The 20,061-nt window shown below is 28.0% G+C and overlaps 1 protein-coding gene and 1 non-coding gene across 7 annotated transcripts in view; both read left to right on the top strand.

Annotated features, from left to right (window-relative positions):
- Positions 1–20,061, top strand: part of LOC6045247 — a 262,138-nt gene that overhangs the window by 151,342 nt on the left and 90,735 nt on the right. For all 6 annotated transcript variants that reach the window (XM_038253760.1, XM_038253834.1, XM_038253908.1 and 3 more), the window contains exon 4: positions 9,645–10,215. In XM_038253760.1, the coding sequence (XP_038109688.1) occupies positions 9,645–10,215 (571 nt within the window). The remainder of the gene's footprint in view (positions 1–9,644; positions 10,216–20,061) is intronic.
- Trnat-ugu lies at positions 10,429–10,501 on the top strand. The gene has a single exon. It is a non-coding gene; the product is annotated as a tRNA-Thr (tRNA).

The following is a 20,061-nucleotide window of genomic DNA, read 5'->3' as shown; positions in this document are numbered from 1 at the left end:
TTCCATACAAGTTCAATAAATGTTGGAAGTTGGTCATACAAAATAGGTAAGTAAATGTATGAAATTCTGTATTTTAAGAAGGGATTTTCTGTTAGATTCGGTGTTTTCGGCAAAAGTTGTAAGACTTATGATTTTTTCTGAAAAAAGAATTGCATGTAAAAAACAGATTTTTTAGGTAATTTCCTTCAAGTAAAGTTCATTTCTCAAAAACCATAATTTTGAGCTTACGAATTTTAAAAAATAATTCTTGAATGAAATCAACTCTGATTTTCTTTGGAGGATTAGAAAATTTCCTATAATTATCTCTCTGGAACTTTGAAAATCTGGCATTAATTTACATATCAGTTAGAATCCATAGAAACAATTCGAATCGATGAAAATTAATTCCTCTAAGTGCCAATTTTCATATAAATTTAAATTGAAAAATAATTTGGAAACTATTGGTTCAATTTTCTATTTAAATATTTGAACATTTTGCGAAATGTTATGATATTTTCAATAAAAATAATTTCAAAATTAAAAAATCGAGCATAATTTTAATAAACGTAATAATTTTTTTTGCTTATTTCATATTTTAGACGGAATTCAAAAACGTTTTTTTTTCATTTTTTCTCTGAAATCAATAAAAAAGCCAATTGGAACTTTTCTGGCCAGTCTGAAACTAGTTCTCGATAACCTGCAAATATTTCCAATTGTTTCACAATTTAATGCAAATGACTGTTGCAATCTTCTTACTACATGTCAGGGATAGGAAACTTAAAATAATGGCAACTCAATTTATCTTTTGACAAATTTACTGGAAATCTGGAAACACAGTTAATCAATATCAGTACCTTATTTAATTTCGATTCTTATTTAAATTTTCCCAAAATTATGAAGATTTTTTGGCCTACCCTAAATTTTTGAATAAAGATATTTTTTATTTGAAAACCTGGCAACACCGTCGTAATTCAAGAAAATTAACGTGAAATTTTAACCGCTTTGCAAATCTTAGTGTTTTAAACTTTAATGCAAGTGAAATTCAAAATCATGCACATAAAAAAGACTTATAAGTTCTGGCAACACTGACCGAATGTGGTAAATTATATAAATAATCACTTTCACTTTTTTTCATATTCTATTGTAGAGTCATTTTTTTCATTCTGGTAACACTGTCAAATGATGTTGATACAATTGCCTTTGTACTTTATTTTTGTACTACTACATCACGGTGCTAAGTGAATTGATCTCATTTGCTAACTCGTTTTTCTCTCTGTCTCTATATATTCCTGGATAAATTCGATTTGAATAAAACTTGGGGGTTGTCCTTCCGCTGACTATTATGGTGTGAATTACTTGGTTTTTTTTTCTGGGTTTTTGTTCCTTCTTGTTACTGTTTATTCGCTCGTAACAGGATTTTCAAATACATTATTTTCTATTTTCTTTTTTCAAGATTTCCAAAAGAATACAGCGGGTCTGTAAAAACGAAATAAGTAGCTTGGGAAAATGTCTGAATAAAATCAGCTCCAAGTTTTATTCAAATTCATAAAAAAAATATTTTCCTGTCATCCTCCCTCAATCAACTTCACTTATCCACTTCACCACTGTCATTATTGTCACTTTTCCCAGGCATCGTCCAGCAAGATGATTATCTCATTATTATTTCAACCACACTTTCTCTCGGAACCCCCTTTTTGCATCCCCCGTCTTTCTAGAAAACCCACATTTTCCTTGAGAGACTCATTTTCTGTCACATTCTGCGTTCACATCGTCTCATTTCCGGCCTCTCTAGCTGGAATTTCCCTCCCCACCTCCCTTCTAGCTTGCACTTCCACTCCCCACAACTGTTCCAACACTACTCCCCTCCAAAGGTCTGCAATTTTTCACACCCTCAGTCACGTTCCCCGGTCCATTTCCCGGATTGCATACATTGAGGCGTTTCTTCTTTTTTATTTTGCTCCTTCTCAGTATAAATAAAGTATAAAGTATAAATATTTAACCTCCTTCCACTTTGGTTCGTTCAAGCGCAAAAATTTTACATTCTTGACCCTTTCAACCTCCCTCAAGCGACGAGGACCTCGTCCCACTCGAAAAATCGGTCCCGATGTCGATGGAAAGTGATCGGGCTCTTTAGGGGGTGGATTGAGTCACTTTTAGGTGGATACTGGCTTTTCTCACATTTGTTTTTATTTTAATTTTAAGAATATTGATTTGTTCAAAATGACAGTCAAAAATTAATTTACATTTTTTCAACATGCTGAAATGTCAAAAAAATCAAATTGGCTTTCAAATTAATTATTTTTACACAATTTCGATTGCAATTTCCATTTAAAATCCTACTATCAAAATCAAAATCAAAATCAAAATCAAAATCAAAATCAAAATCAAAATCAAAATCAAAATCAAAATCAAAATCAAAATCAAAATCAAAATCAAAATCAAAATCAAAATCAAAATCAAAATCAAAATCAAAATCAAAATCAAAATCAAAATCAAAATCAAAATCAAAATCAAAATCAAAATCAAAATCAAAATCAAAATCAAAATCAAAATCAAAATCAAAATCAAAATCAAAATCAAAATCAAAATCAAAATCAAAATCAAAATCAAAATCAAAATCAAAATCAAAATCAAAATCAAAATCAAAATCAAAATCAAAATCAAAATCAAAATCAAAATCAAAATCAAAATCAAAATCAAAATCAAAATCAAAATCAAAATCAAAATCAAAATCAAAATCAAAATCAAAATCAAAATCAAAATCAAAATCAAAATCAAAATCAAAATCAAAATCAAAATCAAAATCAAAATCAAAATCAAAATCAAAATCAAAATCAAAATCAAAATCAAAATCAAAATCAAAATCAAAATCAAAATCAAAATCAAAATCAAAATCAAAATCAAAATCAAAATCAAAATCAAAATCAAAATCAAAATCAAAATCAAAATCAAAATCAAAATCAAAATCAAAATCAAAATCAAAATCAAAATCAAAATCAAAATCAAAATCAAAATCAAAATCAAAATCAAAATCAAAATCAAAATCAAAATCAAAATCAAAATCAAAATCAAAATCAAAATCAAAATCAAAATCAAAATCAAAATCAAAATCAAAATCAAATTAAAAATCAAAATCAAAATCAAAATCAAAATCAAAATCAAAATCAAAATCAAAATCAAAATCAAAATCAAAATCAAAATCAAAATCAAAATCAAAATCAAAATCAAAATCAAAATCAAAATCAAAATCAAAATCAAAATCAAAATCAAAATCAAAATCAAAATCAAAATCAAAATCAAAATCAAAATCAAAATCAAAATCAAAATCAAAATCAAAATCAAAATCAAAATCAAAATCAAAATCAAAATCAAAATCAAAATCAAAATCAAAATCAAAATCAAAATCAAAATCAAAATCAAAATCAAAATCAAAATCAAAATCAAAATCAAGAAGGCAGAAGGCAGAAGGCAGAAGGCAGAAGGCAGAAGGCAGAAGGCAGAAGGCAGAAGGCAGAAGGCAGAAGGCAGAAGGCAGAAGGCAGAAGGCAGAAGGCAGAAGGCAGAAGGCAGAAGGCAGAAGGCAGAAGGCAGAAGGCAGAAGGCAGAAGGCAGAAGGCAGAAGGCAGAAGGCAGAAGGCAGAAGGCAGAAGGCAGAAGGCAGAAGGCAGAAGGCAGAAGGCAGAAGGCAGAAGGCAGAAGGCAGAAGGCAGAAGACAAAAATCGACTTTGAGTAAATATTTTTTTCCAAAATTTAGGAAAATGATTCCAACTTCTTTTCTCAATAACAAAGTCCAGAAAACTGTTGCATCATCAAGGGATGACATTTTCCCCGATCCGAAAAGTGTGTGTGTGTAAATGTCCCGGCGGGAAAATTTGAGAAAATGGACGGAGGACCGTTTTGAGGTCCTTCAAGCTTTGATGGAGAGCTGTTTCACGTTTATTTTTTTCAGTTTTTTTTTGCATCGTTTCCTTTTCCTTTCCTGTCATCGAAGGCATGGTAATTTTGCATGAGCTCTCGAGTGCTCTTGCCAACGTCATCTCGTTGAGGGAAAAGGTACTTGTTGCTGCTGCTGGGATCAATATTTTCACTCTTTCAGCAAATATTTAAACTTTGACGATGTTGTGAGAAGAGAGTGGATTGAACTTGGTTGGAGGAAAATGATATTGTCTTTGGAGGGAAGTTTTAATTAGTAGAAGGTAGTTTGTTTGCTTTCAATTTTTAAGTGAAAGAGCATCACCCCCATAAATATTTCTATTAGTCTAAAAATAGAAATTTAGTAAACTCCAAAAACACAATCAACTTAACCCCAAAAAGCAACAAATGAAAATGGCACAAAATCATAAAACAAAAATAAAGCAAACGCAAGCAACAGAGTGTTTCCCGTCAAGTGTGCTGCTGTTGGAACAAATAATAAATGCAATCCTATCACGAACAGACAATACGAGTCGACCTCACGGAAGAGCGGCGTTCACCACCCCAAGGGTTCACCATATCAATCCGGAGGGTAACGAAAGCTTATGGTTCTGACAGTTCCGCAGACAGCTGCTGCTCACGTGTTGCTGGCTGGGTTCTACAATATATTTATTTGTACATTTTTGGTAGACACGAACACTAGGGCTAGTTTATGAGGTGGTTTTGCAAGAAGTGGTCGATTAAAATGGAAATTTTTAGAGGTTGTGTTGTTGAGGAAAGAAATTCTCAGGGAATTTGAGAATCCTATCCTACTAATCCTATAAACATATGAAAGACAATAACAAGGACCTTTTCAAAAAAAAACTAGATTTTTACAAAACTGAATAAAATATCTTAAAAATATTCACTATAGTTAACCTTGTCAAAGTTGATAAGTTTCAACAAAAAAGATACCTAAATAAAATAAAACATTTGTTGTATTCATAGAGTTTTCATCATATTTAAATTAAAAGTTATTAAAATATGATTTTCGCGCTGTTACAATCATTCTACTATCATTTTCTTTAATTTCAAAAAATCATGATTTTTTTCCTAAAATTCATTGCTTTTTCCAATGCTGTAGTCCATATTCATAAATTTTGAACATTTTTTATAATTATTCAAATCTAAGAAAAAATTGAGCCAATTAATAATTTTATTTAAATAATTTTTCAAATCTTTCCTCAATAAACAAGTGAAAAAAATATTGCCAAAAATTGAAACTTTAAGTGGAAAAACTTAAATAAATATTTGTAAACTATAAAAAAATCACTCAATGACGTTTATTTTTGAATTTTTAATCAAATATGCATAATTTCAGTCTTTAAAAAAAATTGGTTTACGATAACACATCGAAAAAATGTTTTCCTAATATTTTTGAATTTTGTTAAGGGACCATCCAAAAAAAAACGTGGACATTTTTTTTGTAAATCTTAAACCCTTCCTCCCTCGTGAAAATTTGAACTTCTATTTTTATTGGAATTTCAAAGTTTTTGGATTTTTTGTTGACCCCAACGTCTTTAAAAAATATTTTCATAGCCAAGTAAAACAAAAATTAATTATTTTTAAAATGTAAAAAAAAAATTACAGCAATATGTTTCTTAATTCAAACTGCTTCTTTTTAAAACCATTTTTTTATCTATAATTTTTTCAATTCAATTCATTTTATTTACCTAAATAACAATTTTACAACTTGTGTGAATGGCTGGTTCATAGAGATTTGGTGTTCCTTGCAACTATTTCCTTTTCATTAACCGCTTGGTAACAGAATGTTCTTCAAATGCAATTAAACAAAAACTAGAGAAAATTTGGCCAAAAAACCTAGAGAGATTGAAACATTTTTATCTATAAAAATAGGTATGAATATTTAAAGTTTCTCTTATTAGCATTAAAAAAAAGCTGGTCATATTTAGAAAAAAAAAACCTTCAGAAAATATTGATGCAAGGAAAATAAATAAGAATTACAAAATAATCGAATAGTTTTAAGTGAGCTATTTGAAAGAATAGAAAACCTAGCAAAATAACGTTTAGAAAAAAAACAAAAATATTTAATAAAAAACTATGATAAATATTTTTACACAGCAAAGCAAAGCAATCCACTTTAACGACCCCCGGGTCTTTTGTGGGCTCTGTTGCAAGTTTCTGCTCATTTCTAGGCGTCCGAAGGTTATGTGTGGTGAGTCACTCAAAACCTCTTTTACGCTATAGGACCGACGTTTTACTTCCCCATCCGATAGAAGGCGTGATCAGGCAAATCTCGTCTCGAAAAATGCCACCGGGTCCGTCTGGGATTGAACCCAGGCCATACTGGGGTGAGAGGCTACCACGCTAACCACTGCGCCACCGGACCCGGCACTTTTTACATATACTGTTTATAGATAATCCCATGCCTCATTTTCATATTTATATTTATTTCGTTTTTGATCTTTTGTCCTTTCGATCTAATGCATTTCGATTTTATATCTTTACTACCTTATGTCTTTGGACCTTTTGTATTTGTTTTTTTTTATATTTAGCAATATTACTGAAATAATAACTTATCTAATTTTCTAATTTCAATCTTTAATCCTTTTCGACTTTTTGTCTTTTCGACCATTTGTCCATATCAAGTAAAATTATCAATGCTTTCACTAAGAATATATTTGTTGAAAACGTAGTAAGTTTCAAAGTTTAAATACTCAACCTTTTTTACAAAATACCGTATTTTTTAGAAAGTACTCAAATTTCATAATTTGCAATATGGGTATCAAACGAAGTGACATTATGTATGCCTTTTCACATTAATATAGTTTTTTTTTAGAAAATACAAAAAAAAATTAAAAATACAGTATTTTTTTGATTTTTACTGAAATTTTCATGACTAACAATATTGGTATCAAAAGAAGCGAAATTTGGTATTTAATTTAACTTTATTATTTTTTTTAAATAGTAAAATTTTCATAAAATAACGCATTTTTTTGAAAATACTAAAAAACATAAAATTTACAATATGGGTATCAAACGAAGCAAATTGAGTACTTTTTCACCTTATTTAATTTTTTTTTTTTGGAAAAAAATAAAATTTTCACAAAATATCGCTTTTTTTATAAATTTTTTTTTTTTTAATTTGCAATGTGGGTATCACACGAAGCGAAATTTTGTGTGCTTTTTTCACTTCATTTGAGTATTGTTTTGGAAAATAGTATAATTTTCACCAATCACCGAATTTTTTCGAGAATATTCAAATTTTTAAAAATTTGTAATAGCGAAATTTTGTATGCTTATTCACTTTATTAAGGTTTTTTTAAATAGTAAAATTTTCACAAAAACCAGTATTTTTTCGAAAATACTAATTTTTTTATAAAATGCAAAATGGGTATCAAACGAAGCGAAATTTTGTATACTTTTTCACTATTTTAAAGTATTTTTTTAGGAAAAACTAAAATATTCACAAAATTCCGTATTTTTCGAAAATAACTCAATTTTCCTAATTTGCAAAATGAGTATTGAACGAAGCGAAATTTTGTATGCTTTTTTCACTTTATTATTTATTTATTTTTTGAAAAGAGAAAAATTTTCATAAAATACTTTTTCGAAAATAAAAAAAATATTACAATATGGGTATCAAACGAAGCAAAATTTTGTATACTTTTTCACTTTATTTAAGATTATTTTTTGGAAAAAAATAAAATTTTCACAAAATATCGCATTTAATGAAAAAACTATTTTTTTGAATTTGCAAAATGGGTAACACGCGGAGCAAAATTTTGTGTGCTTTTTTCACTTTATTAAAGTTTTTTTTTGGAAAATAGTACAATTCGTTCCAAATACCCTATTTGTTCGAAAATACTCAAATTTTAAAAATTTGCAATATGGGTACCAAACGGAGTGAAATTTGGAAAAAGCATTTCACTTTATTAAAGTTTTTTTAAATAGTAATTTTTTTTATAATTTGCAAAATGGGAATCAAACGAAGCGATATTTTGTATACTTTTTTACTGCTTTAAAGTTTTTTTTTTTTTTGAAGAATACTAAAATAATCACAAAATAACGTATTTTTTCGAAAATAACCAAATTCTCCTAATTTGCAATATGGGTATTAAACGAAGCAAAATTTTGTATGCTTTTTTTAATTCATTATATTTTTTGAAAATTGTATAATCTGTATTTTTTTCGAAAATACGAAAAATAATTAAATTTACATTTTTTTGCTAAATTTTTTGAATATGTTTTTACTTAATTTTTTGTTTGAAAAAATATATATTTTCACAAAATATCGGATTTTTTGAAATATTATTATTTTTTTTATGTTTGCAATACTGCCGCTAAAAGCTAGTCCGTCCCATATGTAATTTCGTCAATTTTGAAGTATGATGCAGTTTGGTTCGAAATCATGTAAACTATCAGAAAACTCAATAAAATGTAATACTTTGTTCTAGAAAACCGAAGAAAATCCACTTTTTCGTAAAATTCTAACACGTAACCTTACGGGCGGGACAAATTTGACATGCGTTTTTCTCGGCTTGCTGTTTTTACATAAGGGACGGACTCGATTAGAGCGGCAGAATATGGGTATCACAAGAAGGAAAATTTGTTGTGCTTTTTTCACTTTAATCTAGTCTTTTTAGGGAAATAATACAATTTTCACCAAATACCGTGTTTTTTTCGAAAATACTCAAATTTTAAAAATTTGCAGGAATCATTGTTTGGGTATCAAACGAAGCGAAATTTTGTATGCTTTTTCACTTTATAATTTTTTTTTAAATTGTAAAATTTTCACAAAATATTATATTTTTTTGAAAATACTCAAACTTTTATAATTTGTAATATGGGTATAAAACAAAGCGAAATTTTGTATGCTTTTTTCACTTTTTTGAAAAATAGTTAAATTTTCACAAATATCGCATTATTCTAAAATGCTCAATTTTTCTAAAATTTGCAATATGGGTGTCTATAGTCTGAGTGTGTATAATGAATTAATTTAAGCAGATTTCAACAAAAACATGAAAATTCTTCCCTCAATTTGCAATCTACAAATGTAATAAATGCATTACAATGTATTCTTTTCTCTGAAAATTGTGAAATTCTTCACAAAAAAAGCAGTGAGAAAAAATTATTGCTCTAGCTCTCTTGCTATACATTATCGAAAACTCTGTTAAAACAATCTTTATGTTCCATTTCTGTTTTTGATCGATGGTATCAGTTCTTCAATTCTTTTTTGTTTTTGCAATAAAATGTAACAAATTGATTGCAAAATTTCAAATATTTTTAAGGAAACAATTATAAAAGACAATAAATAGAGAAAAAACGGTTTAATTTTTTTAATATCTGAAAGAATGACCCGCCCGTGTGGATCAATCGGACCGCGCCCTGGACTCACAATCCAGAGGTCGCCGGTTCGAATCCCGCGGCGGGCGCTCTAAAATTCTTTGTGTAAATATGGGCATTCGGCGCCGTCGCTCCGTGCCATACTTTCATACACTTAGGAGCCCAGGGCGGCGAAGTCCTTGTAGATAAAAGGAAGACACTAGTAGTTGGTACTAGAAATAGTGGCCGACAGCTATAAAGTCAACTTCGTTTAAGAATGATAAAAATTTTAAAAACATTTTTTTTCCAGAGATTCACTCCTAACGTTTAACTATTCCAACAGGGTCCTAAATTGGCCCAAATTGCCTCCACTCTCATATGCCATGAATACTAATTAGGTCCCATTTTTCTCTCCCCCTCTTTCCAGTGGAAGTCCACCGCCCAAAAGAGTCGGACGTCCGTGATTTCTACATCGAATCGCTGCTGCTGGACGGAACCAACCCAACCGGCTCGCCCAGCCACAGTGCCCTGCCGGCGGCGGGGACTTTTTTAGATAGCAACCCACTTTCCAATTCGTTACACCCGCCGGGCGAAGGCGGCCCATTTCCACCGTCGAACACGTGGATCGACGACCTGGAAGCGGACTGGGCCAGTGGCCATCCGGGCAAGAAACCGCCCCCGCCGGCAGCCGAGTGGAACCGGTGGAGTTTGGCGGGTCGACGGCGCAAGCAAAAGCTGGATCAGCTCGAGAGCGGTTACTTTGAGGAAGCAGGATCCGAGCAGGATCTGGATTTTGACGAGGAGGAGGCGGAACTTCCGGTTGACGGTGGGCGATGTCCGAGCAACGTGTGGCGGCAGGACTTTATGTTTCAGGACCGGATGGTCATGAACTGGAGCGTGCCCGTGGCGGTGGCCGCGGGTTCAGGTGATAGTGGTGACAACGTAGAAGGTAGTCTAGATGGCAGCGGTGGCCAACGCAACAGAACTGTCTATTTTAGGTGAGTTTGAGCTGAAAAGGCGTCATTGTTATTATTTTTTTGTTGTCCCGATCTCTCGCAGTAAGCTGTGTCAAACTGGTAACTGAATCGAGTTGATTGTCTACTGTTGTTGGACACAAAGTGATGACTCAATTAAATTTTGCTTTCAAACAGAAAGAGTTAGTGTAACAACTCCGTGAAGCGTGACTAGCAGTGTCAATGATTCAGATATCCGCCTCTTTAGCTCAGATGGCAGAGCGCTGGTCTTGTAAACCAGCGGTCATGAGTTCGATTCTCATAGGAGGCAATATGATTTTTTAAATCTTTTTTCAAGACCAATCGCTGGTTAAAAATGTAAAAATAAGACTTGAATATCAATTGTGAAATAATCTATTCTTAAAATTTTAAAAGTAACTCTAGTTTAAATTATTATCTATTATCTATTATCTATTATCTATTATCTATTATCTATTATCTATTATCTATTATCTATTATCTATTATCTATTATCTATTATCTATTATCTATTATCTATTATCTATTATCTATTATCTATTATCTATTATCTATTATCTATTATCTATTATCTATTATCTATTATCTATTATCTATTATCTATTATCTATTATCTATTATCTATTATCTATTATCTATTATCTATTATCTATTATCTATTATCTATTATCTATTATCTATTATCTATTATCTATTATCTATTATCTATTATCTATTATCTATTATCTATTATCTATTATCTATTATCTATTATCTATTATCTATTATCTATTATCTATTATCTATTATCTATTATCTATTATCTATTATCTATTATCTATTATCTATGATCTATGATCTATTATCTATTATCTATTATCTATTATCTATTATCTATTATCTATTATCTATTATCTATTATCTATTATCTATTATCTATTATCTATTATCTATTATCTATTATCTATTATCTATTATCTATTATCTATTATCTATTATCTATTATCTATTATCTATTATCTATTATCTATTATCTATTATCTATTATCTATTATCTATTATCTATTATCTATTATCTATTATCTATTATCTATTATCTATTATCTATTATCTATTATCTATTATCTATTATCTATTATCTATTATCTATTATCTATTATCTATTATCTATTATCTATTATCTATTATCTATTATCTATTATCTATTATCTATTATCTATTATCTATTATCTATTATCTATTATCTATTATCTATTATCTATTATCTATTATCTATTATCTATTATCTATTATCTATTATCTATTATCTATTATCTATTATCTATTATCTATTATCTATTATCTATTATCTATTATCTATTATCTATTATCTATTATCTATTATCTATTATCTATTATCTATTATCTATGATCTATGATCTATTATCTATTATCTATTATCTATTATCTATTATCTATTATCTATTATCTATTATCTATTATCTATTATCTATTATCTATTATCTATTATCTATTATCTATTATCTATTATCTATTATCTATTATCTATTATCTATTATCTATTATCTATTATCTATTATCTATTATCTATTATCTATTATCTATTATCTATTATCTATTATCTATTATCTATTATCTATTATCTATTATCTATTATCTATTATCTATTATCTATTATCTATTATCTATTATCTATTATCTATTATCTATTATCTATTATCTATTATCTATTATCTATTATCTATTATCTATTATCTATTATCTATTATCTATTATCTATTATCTATTATCTATTATCTATTATCTATTATCTATTATCTATTATCTATTATCTATTATCTATTATCTATTATCTATTATCTATTATCTATTATCTATTATCTATTATCTATTATCTATATCTATTATCTATTATCTATTATCTATTATCTATTATCTATTATCTATTATCTATTATCTATTATCTATTATCTATTATCTATTATCTATTATCTATTATCTATTATCTATTATCTATTATCTATTATCTATTATCTATTATCTATTATCTATTATCTATTATCTATGATCTATGATCTATTATCTATTATCTATTATCTATTATCTATTATCTATTATCTATTATCTATTATCTATTATCTATTATCTATTATCTATTATCTATTATCTATTATCTATTATCTATTATCTATTATCTATTATCTATTATCTATTATCTATTATCTATTATCTATTATCTATTATCTATTATCTATTATCTATTATCTATTATCTATTATCTATTATCTATTATCTATTATCTATTATCTATTATCTATTATCTATTATCTATTATCTATTATCTATTATCTATTATCTATTATCTATTATCTATTATCTATTATCTATTATCTATTATCTATTATCTATTATCTATTATCTATTATCTATTATCTATTATCTATTATCTATTATCTATTATCTATTATCTATTATCTATTATCTATTATCTATTATCTATTATCTATTATCTATTATCTATTATCTATTATCTATTATCTATTATCTATTATCTATTATCTATTATCTATTATCTATTATCTATTATCTATTATCTATTATCTATTATCTATTATCTATTATCTATTATCTATTATCTATTATCTATTATCTATTATCTATTATCTATTATCTATTATCTATTATCTATTATCTATTATCTATTATCTATTATCTATTATCTATTATCTATTATCTATTATCTATTATCTATTATCTATTATCTATTATCTATTATCTATTATCTATTATCTATTATCTATTATCTATTATCTATTATCTATTATCTATTATCTATTATCTATTATCTATTATCTATTATCTATTATCTATTTCTCGAAAAAATACTCAAAATTATTGTTATTGCAATATGGGTATAAAATGATCGAGATTTTTCATACATTTCGAATGTAATTTTTTTTTGAAAATGCAAAAAAGAAATCTAAAAACTACGTATTTTTGAAAAAAAAAATCAAAAAATTTAAGTTTTTTACAAGATGGGTATCAAACGATCGGGATTTTTTCATGAATTTCGAAAGTTATAACACATATTTTTGAAAATACTCTAATTTGTCACAAAATAACGTTTTTTTCAAAAATAAATCAAAATTTCAGTATTTCAAAATATCATCAGATTTTTTTCTTGTATTTCGAATGTTATAACAACATTTTTTGAAAATTCTAAAAAATTTCACAAGACAACGTAGCACACATTTTTGAAAATACTCAAATTTGTCACAAAATTACGTATTTTTGATAAAATACTCAAAATTTTAGTTTCTTACAATATGGGTATCAAACGATTAGGATTTTTTCAAACATTTCGAAAGTTACATCACAATTTTTTTTTTCAAATTATGATCGGAATTTTCCATATATTTCGAATGTAATAACGACATTTTTTTTAAAATACTCAAAATTTTCACAAAACTACGTATTTCGAAAAAAATACTCAAAGCTTCAAATTTTTATAATTCAAAAAACATTTGAAATGTTCTAAAAAAATCTGATAATTTGTAAAAACTGAAATTTCGCGAGTTTATTTTTTTCGTAAATACGTTGTTTTGTGAAAATTTTGAGTACGTTTTTATTACATTCAAAATGTATGAAAAAATCCCAATCACTTGCAAAAAAATAATGAAAATTTGAGTATTTTTTCGAAAATACTAATTTTAGATTTTTTTTCATATTTTCAAAAAAACTGTATGACATTCGAAATGTATGATAAAAACCCTAGCATTTGATACCCGTATTGACCGTTTAATTGGGTCCTAAAATGAAGCTTAGATTGCTGATATTATTGTTTACAGCGATAAAGCTTATTTTTCTGAGTACAATGACCCTTTGTACGACCACAAAGAGTTTAAAATGAGGTTATTTTTAGAGTAAAAAAATGCATTTTGAAAATACAGGAAATATAAGTATTTTTTAGAGCGTCTAATTTCCCGGGGTTACAAATTTCCCGGGTTTACAAATTTCCCGGGAAACGGGAAATTTTCAACCAATTTAAGTTTATTGAAAATTGTTATGATCTTGGCTTTGATTAATATTTTGCATCAAAATTGTATGTAACAGCGACTCTAATGGTTAAAATAAGTGTGAAGATCAATCAATAGCTTGACTGCATGTAAAAAATCATACAACTACAAGAAAATGTATATTTTTTCTAATTTTTAAGATCAAGTCGTAAAATAAATAAAAAAATGATCTTAATTTTTTAAACAAATCATACTGGTTTCAGCTCTTGAACAACATAGAAAAGCTGTTTAGTTTTTCCTGAAAAATCTAACTTAACTTTTTTTTTTATATTTGGAGCAAGTTTAAAAAAATATTATTTGGCACGTCTCAAATAATAGTAAAGTAGTTTTTCAATGATTTATTTATGGTTTTATTACGCCACATGGATTTTGGGTTTATAATTGTCTTTGGGGTTCGTTAAAATATTACGTCCAGAGATTTTCGGGATTTCAGAATTTTGTTTTGGGTTTATTTTCATTAAGCTAGATCAATTTCCAGATGCCTCTAAAATTAATATTAAATCAAATAAATTTTAATTTAAAATTTTCTGATCATTTTTTTAACACAATTTTGTTGATTTTCTTCATTGATTTATTGTACAAAATTGGTTCCAAAAAGTTGATGCTTAAAACAATGCATTTTTCTAGTGTTTGCATTTTTTCTTTGTACACATTTTTAATATTGTAAATGTGTCTGTAATATATTTTTTTGCAATTCCGTCCTGAAACTACTTACTTTTCCTGTCATTCTTGAACGACGAAATAGCCTACTTTTCTGTGCCAAAAATAACAGAATCGAATAGCAACACTTTTCAAAATAAATGCTGAAAAGTTCTTCTTTTCAGCACTGAAATGGGTGCTGAAAAGTTGAACTTTTCAGCACTTGTTTCGAAAAGTAACACTTTTCAACATTTTTTTGATTTAAACGATTTAATAACAAAATACATGAAAATTTGACTTAAAATTTCACTCAATGGGTGTTTTTCGGAATTGCAAAAAATGTTGTATGGAACTCGTTGCAAAACTTGATTTTTTCAGCACTCTTCGTATTTATCCAACTCGGTGAACCTCGTTGGATAAATGTACGACTCGTGCTGAAAAAATCCTTGTTGCATAAACTACTATTTTCTTTAATCAACTTTTGCAGTTCTTTAAACAAGCAAAACTCATATATATTGAATTACAATGCCCCAATCAATTTTGAAATCAAAGTAAAGGTTTCGACGAAGTGGCCTACGGCAAAACGTCCCATTTCGCAAAATGGTAATTAAGTAAAATTGTCATTCGCTGAAATGTTATTTTGACAAAACAATTATCGGTGCAAATGGATCAGATTTCATATAAAAGGATTTGTTTAAATTTCCCTAAAATAACTGAACCAACCAGAGATCTCCATCCATCTTTTTGTAATGTTTTTAATGTTTTGGGAAAAAACAACACAAATTCTTCAACATTGTTAAAATGTTCTGTTAAAAGAGTAGTCATTTTTATCTATGTTGTACTTTTTGTTAAAACACAGTGAAAGTTAAGCTAAGGACATGCAGTTTTATAATACAAAACAAATAGTACATACAAACGGATTCACTATTTATTCACTCTTCACTAGAGCCACCTAGTTGTGAATAAGAGCACCTCATAAGACTTATGGTTGTGTGCGTGCACACTGTTTCAAGCAACTGTTAAACGCGTGTAAATAAGCTGTGGTGAACAAAATATGATCGCGGTGGGTTTCTGAACATTCAAATTGACCGTTTAATTGGGTCCTAAAATGAAGCTTAGATTGCTGATATTATTGTTTACAGCGATAAAGCTTATTTTTCTGAGTACAATGACCCTTTGTACGACCACAAAGAGTTTAAAATGGATTTTTAAATCAATTTTGAAAAATTAACCTCGCGATCCATCTTGACAGAAAAGCTCCTACTTGACAGCTCGTTCCAAGGGGACCATAGTTGATCCATCGAAAAAAATTTGTCTTGTCAAAAAAAATTTTTGCATTAAAATGAAAAAAAAGTGATCAGAAATGGTTTTTGATCGTGTTTTTTACCGTTGTACATAAAAATTGACATAGGGCTTTAGTACCCAATTGCTGATACTTGGATTTTGAAAGAAATTTACGTCTGTTTTTCTGTATATGTAGCTTGACGAACAGTCTTCTATGGTCATGGCCAAGTCCTGCCAAGGTTCCAATACATTCATACATACATAGCTTGTTGAACAATCTAAATTGAAGAAAACGGAATAAAATAAAACTCGAAAGAAAATTGTTGCTTTAATATTTTTCGAATCACACAACTTCTCACTGCACTTCCAAATAAATATCTTTCTTCAGAGTTATCATCTATTCCTAGATTTATACCCAACTTTTTTTGTCCCTCTTTTGCATATTGCAGTGATTGCATGACAAGCAACACAATCAGCGTACAAAAATTGTGCAGCACGATACTGCAGTCGTCCTCTGCTTCTATTGCTTTCCTGGCTGAGTTATTTTGGTTATTTTTTTGAGCATCGCAAACTTTTGAATGGGTAGAAATTTGCAATGTTTTGTGTCCTTCAGGATGCAATATTTAACGTTGCCTGAGTTCGAAATTTGTGACGGCTTTAAGAGCATAAATTCTTTTTTTCCAGAATTGTAATATCATTAAGTGGTTAACGATAAGTTATCTGATATGAATTCTGGGAAAAGCGCAATAAACCAGATAATTTGCCAAGTCAAACCATACTTTAATGGCAATGTCCTTCCTTTGTATCGTCATCCCCCCCGGGGGTGCAATAAAGGCAGATACGATAGCTTCGTTAATCCTGGTGTAATGTCCTCTCGCAGAACAGACCCCAGAATGTGTCTCTTCAAGGGAAAACTTTTCCTATTTTCCCTGCTGTTACAAGCAAAACCCACAGAAGGTTCAAGGATTCGCCGCCGGGGTGGACACAAGGGGTCATTCAACTTTTTTTTAAATCCAAAGTTAAATAACTTCTTTTTTTTGCTCTTCCTGCAATGAATTTCCTTAGTTTTTCCGACTCCTCTATAAACAGCATGGGGGGAAAAGTTCGATGCAGTCGTCGGAAAAGTTTTTCCCTTCCGTAGTTTTTTTTTTCTCCACAAAGTTGACTTGATGAAAGTTTTCAACGCTCGGTCGCTCAAATTGATATCCGGAAGTGTGACAAACCGCACCACGCGCGCTCCTCTTCGTCAATACTGTGGGGGACACAAGTTTTTTCACGCCCTTTTGGGGAGAGGGAGGTTGGTGGATTGTGACCATGCGGGGTAAAATGGACTGAAGATGTAATTTTGAAGAGAGATAAAATCTGGAAATCTCTTTGAAAAATACTATAACTTTACTTTATCTATCATCAGGTAATTAATTCTTGACATAAATTTAGTTTTAATTTTCCAAAGTATTAATTTCGAGTGGCTATCAATTTAACTTCAGATACTCGTAACTCTTTGAAAAGGGTTGTCAGATATTCAACATTCATATAGTTTAATAAAAAAAGTCGATAGGTCACATGATCGTTATGGAAATTATTTCCATTAAAATGTCTAATTATTGAGATTTATAAGGAACCATCCATAAACCACGTGGACATTTTAGGGGGAGGGTTGTCCACGCTCCATACAAAAATATTTCTTTTGTATGGAAATTGTTCACGTATAATGGGGAGGGGGGGGGGGGGAGGTTGAGATTTACAAAAAGTGTCCACATGGTTGATAGATGGTCCCTTAAGGCTGTCAAGTAAATCCAAACTCAAATCATTTTTTTTTTTTTTCATAATAAAACTACTGCTCCGCAAAAATGAATTTTCGAAACATTTTTTTGTAGTTTTCAGTTGACTTTATATAAAAGAGTTCAGTGTTTCCAAAATATATTTGGTTCAACTGTATTTGTTATTAAATTTACAGTAAAAAGATACGTTTTTATGTCAATATTTTGAGCACATCGTAAAGAAAATATTAATTTTATAAAATCTCACATAACGATGCCATCGTTTAATAACTTTAGCATGATGTGAAATTTCTGAAATTGGTAAGTTGTCACGAATTAGAAAATATTTGCAAAATTTGCTTCTATTGTTACTTATTGGGCAAATTATTAAATTTAAAGTTTCAAAAAAAAAAACTTAATGTGATATACCTTCAGCCAATTTAACTTTTTTGACATCCATTTTTAAACAATAAAAAATTGAGTATTTCAAAAAATGTTGTGAAAATTTTCCTATTCCTAACTCGAATATCAATTTTGAGCAAAAATCTATGAAAAATTGGCTTACGTTTGGCACTCATATTGCTAGGTAGTTAGAAAATTTGAGTATTTAAAAAAAAAACTTTAAGCAATTTAAAACCCATGACAATAACGTTTCAAAAAAAATCTCTTGTCCTCATTTAACAAATAATGTTATTTTGTGACCATTTTCCATGAAATTTGGCATTCGTTTGACACTCTTATTGCAAAATAAAAAAAAATGATTAAAAAATTAAACATATAGAATTTTAAATCAATAGCAGCACTGTTTTAAAAATTCATGTAATTTTTTTTTCACTTGTTTAATGTTAATTTTTAAAATATTTCTATAAAAAAATGGCAGATTGGCAAATTAAGTATTTTCATATTAAAAAAATTAAAACCCAGTAACAATTATGTTTTGAAAATGTCTGCATTTTTTTTCTATGGTAATATGTAATTTTGTAAAAAAATTCTATGATTTTTTGCATTCGATTGACATTAGTGTTTTCACAAAACCTAATTCCTAGTGACAAAAATCAAATATGAAAATTAGGTGTTTTCACAAAAACACTTTAAGTAATTTAAAACCGAAAACAATTATGTTTTGAAAAAAAAAAACTTAGGCTTCCATTTAACAAATAATATTATTTTGTGAAAATTTTCGATTAAATTGGGCATTCGTGTGGCACTGCAATAAGTACTTAGAAAAAAAAATAAGTAATTAGAAAAAAATGCAATATGGTTTTCACTTATTAGAGTTTTTTTTTGTTGAAAACTAAAAATTTCACAATTTTTTTTAAATTTTAGTGTTTTTGAAAAATATGTTTTTTGTGAAACTTTTGAGTATTTTGTTAAAAATTTTAGTATTTTGTGAAAATTTTAGCAATTTCAAAAAAAAATTAAAAAAGTGTAAAACTCGAAAATTCAGTATTTTTCAAAAAAAAAAGACTCTAATAATTTGAAAATACATGACAAATTTCACTTCGTTTGATACACATATTGCAAATTTGAAAAAATGGAATATTTTCGAAAAGTAATTCATTTTGTGAAAATTTTAGATTTCAGCACAAAAAAACTATAATAAAGTGAAAAATATACAAAATCGCTTCGCTTCGATATTAATTTTTGCAAATTTTGAAAATTTGAGAATTTTCGAAAAATACGGTATTTTATGATTTTTTTTTGTTTTCAAAAAAAAACTCTAATAAAGTGAAAACGCATACAAAATTATGCCTAGTTTGATACCCATATTGTAAATTTAAAAATTTAGATACTTTTGAAAAAAAATTATTATGTAAATTAAATTGTTAATGTATTATGTAAATTAAGTATTTTCCAGAAAAGACATTAATAATTTGAAAATACATATAAAATTTCGCTTTGTTCAAATTTAGAAAATTTTAATATTTTCAAACAATACTGCATTTGGTGAAAATTTTAGTTTTCAACACAATAAACCTTAATAAAGTAAAAAATATACAAAATTCAGCTACGTTTGGTTTAAATTTTGCATTTTTTTTGTATTTTCGAAAAATACGGTATTTTGTAAAAATATCAGTATTTAAAAAAAAAACTATAAAAGATTGAAAAAGCAT

The sequence above is a fragment of the Culex quinquefasciatus genome, chromosome 1, assembly GCF_015732765.1.
Source record: "Culex quinquefasciatus strain JHB chromosome 1, VPISU_Cqui_1.0_pri_paternal, whole genome shotgun sequence".
Taxonomy (NCBI): domain Eukaryota; kingdom Metazoa; phylum Arthropoda; class Insecta; order Diptera; family Culicidae; genus Culex; species Culex quinquefasciatus.
The sequence above is the reverse complement of the archived record's forward strand: the minus strand, read 5'-3'. Positions and strand labels throughout refer to the sequence as shown.